This window comes from Monodon monoceros, unplaced genomic scaffold (assembly GCF_005190385.1).
Source record: "Monodon monoceros isolate NGI ecotype Baffin Bay Population unplaced genomic scaffold, NGI_Narwhal_1 Super_Scaffold_22, whole genome shotgun sequence".
Lineage (NCBI taxonomy): Eukaryota > Metazoa > Chordata > Mammalia > Artiodactyla > Monodontidae > Monodon > Monodon monoceros.
In genome coordinates, this window is record NW_021703779.1 from 33,694,973 (window position 1) to 33,707,001 (window position 12,029).

Genomic DNA, 12,029 nt, shown 5'->3' on the forward strand with positions numbered 1-12,029 from the left:
ATTCTGTCACCTATTCTTCTGAAACTATTCCAAAAATTGCAGAGGAAGGAACACTCCCAAGCCCATTCTATGAGGCCACCATCACCCTGATACTAAAACTAGACAAAGATACCACAGAAAAAGAAAGTTACAAGCCAGTATCACTGATGAACATGGACGGAAAAATTATCAACAAAATACTAGCAAGCTGAATCCAACAATACATTAAAATGGTCATACACCATGATCAAGTGGGGTTTATCTCAGGGATGCAAGGATTCTTTCACATCTGCAAATCAGTGTGATACACCACACTGACAAACTCAAAAATAAAAACCATATGATCGCCTCAATAGATGCAGAAAAAGCTTTTGACAAAATTCAACACCCATTTATGATAAAATCTCTCCAGAAAGGGGGCACAGAGGAAACACACTTCAACATTATAAAAGGCCATATACGACAAACGTACACTTAACATCATTCTCAACAGTGGAAAGCTGAAAACATTTCCTCTAAGGTCAGGAACAAGACAAGGATGTGTACTGTCACCACTTTTATTCAACAGTTTTGGAAGTCCTAGCCACAACAATCAGAGAAGAAATACAAGGTGTCCAAACTGGAAAAGAAGAAGTAAAACTGTCACTATTTGCAGATGACATGATATATACACAGAGAATCCTAAAGATTCTACCAGAAAACTACTAGAGCTCATCAATGAATTCAGTAAAGTTGCAGGATACTGAATACACAGAAATCTCTTACATCCCTATACACTAACAACGAAGGATCAGAAAGACAAATTAAGATAACAATCCCATTTACCATCACATCAAGAAGAATAAAATATCTAGGAATAAATAGACCTGTACTCCGAAAACTTAAGACGCTGATGAAAGAAACCGAAGATGACACAAATGGATGGAAGGATATACCATGTTCTTGGATTAGAAGAATCGATATTGTCAAAATGACTGTACTACCCAAGGCAATCTACAGATTCAATGCAATCCCTATCAAATTACCAGTGGCATTTTTCACAGAATTAGAACCAAAAAAAATCTTAAAATTTGTATGGAGACATAAAAGACCTCGAATAGCCAAAGCAATCTTGAGAAAGAAAAACAGAGCTGGAGGAGTCAGGCTCCCTGACTTCAGACTACAATATAAAGCTACGGTCATCAAAACAGTATGGTACTGGCACAAAAACAGAAATATAGATCAATGGAACAGGATAGAGAGCCCAGAGATAAACCCATGCACCTGTGGTCAGTTAATATATGACAAAGGAGGCGAGAATATACAATAGAGAAAATACAGTCTCTTCAACAGTGGTGGTGGGAAAACTGGTCAGCCACATGCAAGAGAATGAAATTAGAACATTCTGTAACACCATACACAGAAATAAACTCAAAATGGATCAAAGACCTAAATGTAAGGCCAGACACTTTAAAACTCTTAGACTAACATATAGGTAGAACACTCACTCTTTGACATAAATCACAGCAATATCTTTTATGATCCACCTCCTAGAGTAATGAGAATAAAAACAAAAACGAATGGGACCTAATTAAACTTAAAAGTTTCTGCACAGCAAAGGAAACCATAAACAAAATGAAAAGACAACCCACAGAATGGGAGAAAATATTTGCAAAAGAAGTGACCAACAGGGGCTTAACTTCCAAAATATACAAATATCTCATGAAGCTCTATATCAAAAAAACCCAAACAGCTCAATCAAAAAATGGGCAGAAGATCTAAATAGACATTTCTCCAAAGAAACATACAAATGGCCAAAAAGTACCTGAAAAGATAATCACCATCACTAATTATCAGAGAAGTGCAAATCAAAACTACATTGAGATACCACCTCACACCAGTCAAAAAGGCCATCATCAAAAATCTACGAACAATAAATGCTGGAGAGGGTGTAGAGAAAAGGGAACTCTCTTGCACTGTTGGTGGGAATGTAAACTGGTACAGCCACTATGGAGAACAATATGGAAGTTCCTTAAAAAGCTAAAAACAGAACTACCATATGACCCAGCAATCCCACTCCTGGGCATATACCCAGAGGAAACCATAATTCAAAAAGATGCATGCGCCCCAATGTTCACTGCAGCACTATTTACAATAGCCAAGACATGGAAACAACCTAAGTGTCCATGAACAGAGGAATGGATAAAGAAGATGTGGTACATATATACAATGGAATATTACTCAGCCATAAAAAAGAATGAAATAATGCCATTTGCAGCAACATGGATGGACCTACAGATTATTATACTAAGTGAAGTCAGACAGAAAGACAAATATCATATGATATCACTCATGTGGAATCTAATTTTTAAAAAAATGATACAAATGAACTTATTTACAAGTGAAACAGACTTACAGATATTGGAAACAAACTTATTGTTACCAAAGGCGAAGTGTGGGGGGGGAGGGATAAATCAGGAGCTTGGGATCAATATATACACACTCCTATATATAAAATATATAATCAACAAGGACCTACTGTATAATGCAGGGAACTCTACTCAATATTCTGAGATAACCTCTATGAGAAAAGAATCTTAAGAAGAATGACTATATGGATATGTATAAGTGAATCCGTTTACTGTACACCTGAAACTAACATGACATTGTAAATCAACTCTATTCCAATAAAACAAAAAAAAAAAACATGCATGCACCCCAGTGTAAAAAGCAGCACTATTTACAATAGCCAAGACATGGAAGCAACCTAAGTGTCCATTGACAGATAAATGGATAAAGAAGATGTGGTACACGTATACAATGGAATATTACTCGGCCATAAAGAAGAATGAAATAATGCCATTTGCAGCAACATGGATGGACTTAGAAATTATCATATTAAGTGAAGAAAGACAAAGGTGGACAAATATCATATGACATCACTTATATGTAGAATCTTAAAAAATGATATAAATGAACTTATTTTTACAAAAGAGAAATAGACTCACAGACGTATAAAACAAGCTTATGGTTACCAAAGGGGATAGTAGGGGGTGGGAAGGAGGCAAAGAAATTAGGAGTTTTGGATCAACACATACACACTACTATATATAAAATAGATAGAAACAACAAGGACCTACTGTACAGCACAGGGTACCATATTCAATATCTCATAATAACCTATAATGGAAAAGAATCTGAAAAATACATATATATGTGTATAACTGTATGACTTTGTTGTACACCTCAAACTAACAAAATTGTCAGTTCACTACTTCAATTTAAAAATGGTTAAAATAAAAAGATTTTTAATTTTAAAGGTAGATATATGAGTAAAAGTAGTGGATTTATAAAGCTAATATAAAGGTTAAAAGACAAAAGTGGTAAAATAACTACAATAACTGCTTAAGGGATGGATACACAGGATTAAAAGATATAAAATGTGACATCAAAAACAAAACGTGTGTGGAGCTTTAGAATGCCTTCAAACTTAAGTTGTTATATTTATAATGGTCCATTTTAAGTTGATAAGTTAAATGTAAGCTTCATGGTGACCACAAACCAGAAACCTATAATAGATACACAAAAGATAATGAGAAAGGAATCTAAGCATACCACTAAATTCATCAAATCACACAGGAAGAGAATAGAGAAGAATGTAACAGAGGACCTATAAAACAGCCAAAAAACAATTAACAAGATGGCTGTAAGTATCTACCTATCAATAATTTAAGTGGACTAAATTCTCTAATCAAAAGAAAGAGTAGCTGAATGGATAAGGAAAAAACAAACACCTATCTATATGCTGCCTACAAGGGACTCACGTCAGATGTAAAGATACACACAAAGTGAAGTAATGGAAAAATATATTCTATGCAAATGGAAACCAAAAGTAAGCTGGATCACTGTTCTTATATCAGACAAAATAGACTTTAAAACAAAGACTATGGGCTTCCCTGGTGGCGCAGTGGTTGAGAGTCCACCTGCTGATGCAGGGGACGCGGGTTAGTGCCCCAGTCCGGGAAGATCCCACATGCCGCGGAGCGGCTGCGCCCGTGAGCCATGGCCGCTGAGCCTGCGTGTCCGGAGCCTGTGCTCCGCAACGGGAGAGGCCACAACAGTGAGAAGCCCGCATACCGTACAAAAAAAAAAAAAAAAATTTTGGGGTTGCTCTGAAATTACCTTTTGGCTGTTGAATTCTGCTTTTTTAATGCACCATTACTCAGAGTCTGAACACCATGATTCTGGCTTTTTAAGTGTTACCAAAAGTTGTTAAAATGGGACTATGGACAAGTGCCCTGGAAGCATGGGGGAAAAAGAGGCCAAGCCTGGAAAGGCTAAATTGGAGGCCTGCCCTCTTAAGAAGACCAAGGATTGCTTAAGTCCTTTTTGCATTCTGTCCCCTTCCCGTCCCACTCCCACCAAGGGAAAAAAAAACAAAGACAAAGCAAAAACACCTGGAAGGGGAAGGAACCCTGGTAATTACCCACTGCATCATGTATTTGGACAAGGAGCCACATGCCAATTAATATTGTTATAATACTCCCAGAATAAAAGTAATTAAAGGTTGAAGGTTGCCTGGAATCAAGAATGAATAGAGAGAAATCAGGGAACCTGATCAGAGAAAAGCACTTTTATAGGTAATAACACTTAAGAACAGAACTTCCCCCTACCTGAGCTGCAGAGCTAGGGCTGGAGGCATAATCTTTGCTCCTATCCTGCCGATGAGGGTCGGGAACACGCCTACCAGCTCCACTACGGTGATGTGTCGAAGATCCAGGCCACATTGTGCTTGCTGGAAAAAAAAAAAAATAAACAAACAAAAAAACCCCAAGCGGGGAGGTGTGAGCATGGCTAAAGAAAATTCCATGTCAAACTACAGACCCACAGGAGCAGCATTGTTCTGTTTGGGGAAGTTTGTTTGCCCACTCCAAACTGTCCTGAAGGTAGCTGAGAAATTCGAGTTCAACTAGTGGCTATAAAACCTAAATACCTTCCTAGAGGAATCATTCAGAAATGGCTTGGCAATGAGATTTTGAAAACCTAAGCAAAATGGCAATGTATGTATTTCCAGATGGGCTGAGACTTTGCATGAGCCAAATTTCCTAAAAAGTGTCCAAGACCACCCCCAGAGGATTCTAATTTGTCTTTGCAAGGACAAAAGAATATTTCCAGTGTCCCAGTATCTGCCCTTGTTTTCACCCCTCACACCCGCCTTCGCGAACCCCCCCGCAACATGAGCATGGTGAAGAAATAAGGATAAGTGATTCCAACCCTCATCTGATGCCCTGGATTTTTACATCTGGTGACCTGGCCTTGGCAGTTGCCACCCAGGGAGAGCCCTTGATGGCCTGGCTCTGGTGACCAGAGGGGCTGGAATTCCTGGGTCCCATGCGACTCTAACAGTTCTTGGTGGGCTACCACCCCTGGGACATTGCACAGACAGCAGACTGAAACACACCCCCAGTTTCTGTGGAAGAGGCCTCATTTTTTGTCCTGGATCATCAACCTTAAGGGCAGGCTTCAGGCTTGGCATACATCTAGAGGCCTATAGAGAGGCCCTCGGGGAACATAGGCCAGGGATGCCATCTTTGTGTTCTCCCTCTAGAGATTTTCCCTGTTACACCCAGGCAGGGGAGGTGATACATGGTCCCACCCACTACAGACTGAGGCTCCTGGCCCTTCCAGACCAGAAAGCCTGTTTGGGAAAATTTGAGAGCTACCTGAAGTGGGCCCTCCCAGTGCCACCCAGGCAGGAGCCCAAGTTATAGCCCTAGGCACTGTGGAGTGTGGCCCGCATCTGATAGGAAGGGTTTGTGAGAACACCTGGAAGCTGTGTAACCCAGCAACTCTTAAGCTGAGAGGAGGGTGGGCAGAGCTGATGGCTGCCAGGGCAAACAAACTGGCCCTGTTCAGCCAGGGAACTTGCAGCATGAGTTGGCTTGACTCAAGGCCACCAACAAAGAGCATTAGTGGCATTTGAGGTGTTTTTCCTGCTGTGCCCAGGAAGGGAAACTGAGTCACAACCTCACTTATTACTGAATACTATACCTTCAGACCACCTGACCAAGGAACCTAACCCTAACACACGGGAAGCTGCATCGCCCATCTAACAGCCATGCTTACGGTGGCGCTTGAATAGAGTACAGCCCATGGCTTTCTCTGCTTGCAAAGGAAAACTGGTGGTCTCACCTAACCAAAATATTCAGTGCACACTCTTGCCTGATTTGAGTCCCCAGACAATGAGCCACGCAGGCCCTGGGTCCTGTCCTGCTGCTTTGCCAGGGCAGGGAAGCTAATTCATAGCCCCACCTACTGCTGGGTATAGCAGTACCCAGTACAAAGCATTTAGTAAGCCTGACCAGAATCCAGACAGTCATGAATCCCATCCTACAGCTGCATTTGGGCAGGGAACCAAGATAGCAGTCCTATCCAGCTGCTCTCAGCCAGTGGCACGCCCCCACCGCTAACCTCAGAGCTCAAACAGATGCCTTGACCAAACTGACCCTAATAACGGGCTCCACCTGCCCAAGGATGTTACCAGCAGACATGTCCAGAAACCTAAACAGAGCTGACTGGTGAAGAATTGTCTCTGCCAAAGTAAACCTGAAAGTCTGGAAAAAGAGATCACTTATTCAAATGAACAGACTCTGGTATAAAGAATCAAGGATCATGAAAAAGCAGGTATGTATGATACCACCAAAGGTAAGTAATAAAGGGCCAATAATTGACCCTAAGGAAATGGAGAGCTATGAAGTTTCAAAGAATTCAGAATAATCGTCTTCAAGAGGTTTCGTGAGCTACAAGAACAGACAACTAAATGAAATTAGAGAAGTAAACAAAATGAGTTCAACAAAGAAATATAAACCATGAAAAAAATCACAGAGCTGAAGAATAGAATAACTGAACCAAAGAATTCAATAGAGAGCTTCAGACTTCCCTGGTGGTGCAGTGGTTGAGAATCTGCCTGCCAATGCAGGGGACATAGGTTCGAGCCCTGGTCCAGGAAGATCCCACATGCCGTGGAGCAACTAAGCCCATGAGCCACAACTATTGAGCCTGTGCTCTAGAGCCCGCGAGCCACAACTACTGAAGCCCGTGTGCCACAACTATTGAAGCCCGCGCACCTACAGCCCGTGCTCCCCAACAAAGAGAAGCCACTGTGATGAGAAGCCCTCGCACCACATCGAAGAGTAGCCCCCACTCGCCACAGCTAGAGAAAGTCTGCGCACAGCAACAAAGACCCAATGCAGCCTGAAATAAATTAAGAAGAAAAAAAGAGAGAGCTTCAAAAGCAGACTCAACCATGCAGAAGAATCAAATCCTTGAAAACAGGCCATTTGAAATTATCCAGTCAGAGGAACAAAAAGGAAAAATAATGAAACAAGATGGAAGGGAGCCTAAGGGACTTATGGTACACAAAGAAAAATATTCGAATTTTTGGAATTCCAGAAGGAGAAAAGGGACAAAAAGTGTATTTAAGTCAATAATGGCTGAAAACTTCCCAAAACTGGGGAGAGAACTAGATATCCAGATCTAAAAGGCCCAAAGGATCCCAAATAGGTTGAACCCAAATAGGGCTACACCAGGACGTATTGTAATTAAATTTTCAAAAGTCAAAGTCAAAGAATTTTAAAAGCAGCAAGAGAAAAGAGAGAAGTTACATACAAGGAAACCACCATAAGACTATGAGAGGATTTCGTAATGGAAATTTTTCAGACTAGAGGAGAATGGTAGGACATATTCAAAATACTCGGGGGGTGGGGAGGGGGACTTCCCTGGCAGTCCAGTGGTTAAGACTTTGCCTTCCAATGCAGGGGGTGTGGGTTCGATCCCTGGTTGGGGAGCTAAGATTCCGCATACCTCACAGCCATAAAACCAAAACATAAAACAGAAGCAATATTGTAACAAATTCAATAAAGACTTTAAAAATGGTGCACATGAAAAAAAATCTTAAAAAAAAATATTGGGGGGAAAACTGTCAACCAAGAAATTCTACACCCAGTGAAGCTCCCCTTCAGAAATAAAGGAGGGATAAATACTTTCTCTAAATAACGAAAGCTGAGAAAATTCATCATCACTAGACATGCTTTAAGAGAAACGTTATAGGAAGTTCTTGGAGTGGAAGTACAGTCAGCCCTCCATATCCACGGGTTCTGCATCCACAAATTCAACCAACCGTGGACCACGTACTATGTGTACAACTGCAGGATCCTTGGATGTGGAACCCACAGATACAGAGGGCTGACAATGGGACCTGAGCATCCACAGATTTTGGTGTCCCCAGCAAGCCTTGCAACCAGTTCCCTGCAGATACTGAGGGCTAAATATAAAAGGATGACAATTAACATCATAAAAACGTAAGGCAGTGTGAAACTCACTGCTATGGAAAATATAGTCAAACTTGGATTCTGTAATATGGTAATAGTGGTATGTAATTCACTTACAGCTCTAGTTTAAAAGTTACAAAACAAACATGGTCAATGGAGACAAGATGGCAGAGTAGGGGAACATGAGCTCACCCCTTCTTACAAAAACACCAAAATCTCAACTAACTACTGAGCAACCATCAACAAAAAATATGCTGGAGGGACTTCGCTGGTGGCGCAGTGGTTAAGAATCTGCCTGCCAATGCAGGGGACAGGGGTTCAAGCCCTGGTCTGGGAAGATCCCACATGCCACAGAGCAACTAAGACCGTGTGCCACAACTATGGAGCCTGTGCTCTAGAGCCCATGAGCTACAACTACTGAGCCCACATGCCGCAACTACTAAAGCCTGTGCTCCACAACGAGAAGCCACTGCAATGAGAAGCCTGCGCACCGCAGGGAAGAGTAACCCCTGCCTGCAACTAGAGAAAGCCCACACGCAGCAACGAAGACCAAACGCAGCAAAAATAAATTAAAAAAAAAAAAAAAAACACTGGAACCTACCCAAAAAGATACCCTACATCCAAAGACAAAGAAAAAGCCACAAGATGGTAGGAGGGGCACAATGAAATCCTATACCCACTGGATGGGTGAACCACAAACTGGAAAATAATTATACAACAGAAGTTCTCCCACAGGAGTGAAAGTTCTGAGTCCCACATCAGGCTCCCCAGCTGGGGGGTCTGACAATGGGAGGAGGAGCCCCCAGAGAATCTAGATTTGAAGGCCAGTGGGGTTTGATCACAGGGATTCCACAGGACTGGGGGAAACAGAAACTCCACTCTTGGAGGGCACACATGAGGTCTCGTGCTCACCAGGACACAGGGGAAAAAGCAGTGACCTCATAAAAGACTGGGCCAGATGTACCTGCTAGTATTGCAGGGTCTCCTGCAGAGGTGGGGGCGGGAGGGGGCGGCTGTGGCTCACTGCGAGGACAAAGACACTGGTAGCAGTAGTTCTGGGATGTACTCATTGGCGTGAGCCCTCATGGAGGACGCCATTTTCTCATCAAGACCTGGCCCCACACAACAGGCTGTAGGCTCCAGTGCTGGTACACCTCAGGCCAAACATTAAACGCTCCAACATTCGCATTATTGAAGTCCCAGAAGGAGAAGAGAGAGAGAAAGGACCTGAGAAAAATATTTAAAGAGATAACAGCTGGGGCTTCCCTGGTGGTGCAGTGGTTGAGAATCTGCCTGCTAATGCAGGGGACACAGGTTCAAGCCCTGGTCTGGGAGGATCCCACATGCCGCGGAGCAACTAGACCTGTGAGCCACAACTACTGAGCCTGTGCGTCTGGAGCCTGTGCTCCGCAACGAGAGGCCGCGATAGTGAGGCCTGTGCACCACGATGAAGAGCGGCCCCCGCTTGCCACAACTAGAGAAAGCCCTCACACAGAAACGAAGACCCAACACAGCAAAAATAAATTAATTAATTAATAAACTCCTACCCCCAACATCTTCTTAAAAAAAAAAGAAAGGAGATAATAGCTGAAAACTTCCCTAACATGGGAAAGGAAACAGTCACCCAAGTCCAGGAAGTGAAGAGAGTCCCAGGCAGGATAAACGCAAGGAGGAACACGCCAAGACACACGGTAATCAAATTGACAAAAAGTAAAGACAAAGAAAGAACATTAAAAGCAACAAGGGAAGAGCAACAAATAACATACAAGGGAATCCCCATAAGGTTATCAGCTGATTTTTCAACAGAAACTCTGCAGGCCAGAAGGGAGTGGCATGATATATTTAAAGTGCTGAAAGGGAAGAACCTACAACCAAGATTACTCTACCCAGCATGGATCTCATTCAGATTTGGAGAAATCAAAAGCTTTACAAACAAGCAAAAGCTACGAGAATTCAGCACCACCAGACCAGGTTTGCAACAAATGCTAAAGGAACTTCTCTAGGCAGAAAAGAAAAGGCCACAATTAGAAACAAGAAAATTACAAATGGAAAAGCTCACTGGTAAAGGCAAGCATACAGTAAAGGTAGGAAATCATACACACAAATATATCAAAACCAGCAATTGTGAGAAGAGGAGAGCACAAATGCAGGATACTGGAAATGCATTTGAAATTAAGAGGAGCAACTTAAAACAACCTTGTTTATATATAGACTGCTGTATCAAAACTTCATGGGAACCACAAACTGAAAATCTACAGATCACAAGAGAATAGAACAAAAGAAGAGAAGAAAAAAGACCCACAAAAACAAATCCAAAACAATTAAGAAAATGGCAATAAGGAACATACATATCAATAATTACCTTACACATAAAGATATTAAATGCTCCAACCAAAAGACAGACTAGTTGAATGGATCCAAAACCAAGACCCGCATATATGCTGTCTACAAGAGACCCCCTTCAGATCTAGGGACACATACAGACTGAAAGTGAGAGGATGGAAAAAGGTATTCCATGCAAATGCAAATCAAAAGAAAGCTGGAGTAGCAATACTCATATCAGACAAAATACACTTTAAAATAAAGACTGTTACAAGAGACAAAGAAGGACACTACATAATGATCAAGGGATCAATCCAAGAAAAAGATACAAGAATTATAAATATATATGCACCCAACATAGGAGCACCTCATATATAACGCAAATACTAACAGTCATAAAAGGAGAAATTGACAGTAACAATAATCATGGGGGACTTTAACATACCATTTTCACCAATGGACAGATCATCCAGACAGAAAATCAATAAGGTACACAGGCCTTAAATGACATATTAGACCAGATGGACTTTATTGATATTTATAGAGCATTCCATACAAAAGCAGCAGAATCCATGTTCTTCTCAAGTGCACATGGAACAATCTCCAGGATTGATCGCATGCTGGGCCACAAAGCAAGCCTCGGTAAATTTAAAGAAAATTGACAACGTACTGACAACAACTGACAACAAGCATATTTTCTAACCACAATGTGAGGAAATACTATAAAGAAACAAACACATGGAGGCTAAACAATATGCTACTAAACAACCAATGGATCGCTGAAGAAATCAAAGAGGAAATGAAAAAACACCTAGAGACACATGAAAGCACAATGATCCAAAACCTATAGGACTCAGCAAAAGCAGTTCTAAGAGGGAAGTTTATAGCAATACAATCTTACCTCAGGAAAGAAGAAACATCTCAAATAAACAACCTAACCTTACACCTAAAGCCACTACAGAGAAAGAAGAACAAACAAAACCCAAAGTTAGCAGAAGGAAAGAAAAAATCAGAGCAGAAATAAATGAAACAGAGATGAAGAAAAGTTCAATGAAACTAAAAACTGGTTCTTTGAAAAGACAAACAAAATTGATAAGCCTTTAGCCAGACTCATCATGTAAAAAAGGGAGAGGGCCCAAATCAATACAATCAGAAATGAAAAAGAAGTTACAATGGACCCCACAGAAATACAAAGGATCATAAGAGACTACTACAAGCAACTATATGCCAATAAAATGGACAACCTGGAAGAAATGGACAAATTTTTAGAAAGGTACAACCTCCCAAGACTGAATCAGGAAGAAACAGAAAATATGAAGAGACCAACCACAAGTAATGAAATTGTAACTGTGATTTAAAAACTCCCAACAACCAAAGTGTAGGACCAGCTGGTTTCACAGATGAATTTATCAAACATTT

General features: G+C 41.3%; 1 protein-coding gene across 1 annotated transcript in view; it reads right to left on the reverse strand.

The window, feature by feature from the left end:
- SRPX (sushi repeat containing protein X-linked) overlaps positions 1-12,029 on the reverse strand; it is a 99,866-nt gene that overhangs the window by 7,942 nt on the left and 79,895 nt on the right. The window contains exon 9 of the mRNA XM_029240584.1: positions 4,632-4,753. Within this exon, the coding sequence (XP_029096417.1) occupies positions 4,632-4,753 (122 nt within the window). The remainder of the gene's footprint in view (positions 1-4,631; positions 4,754-12,029) is intronic.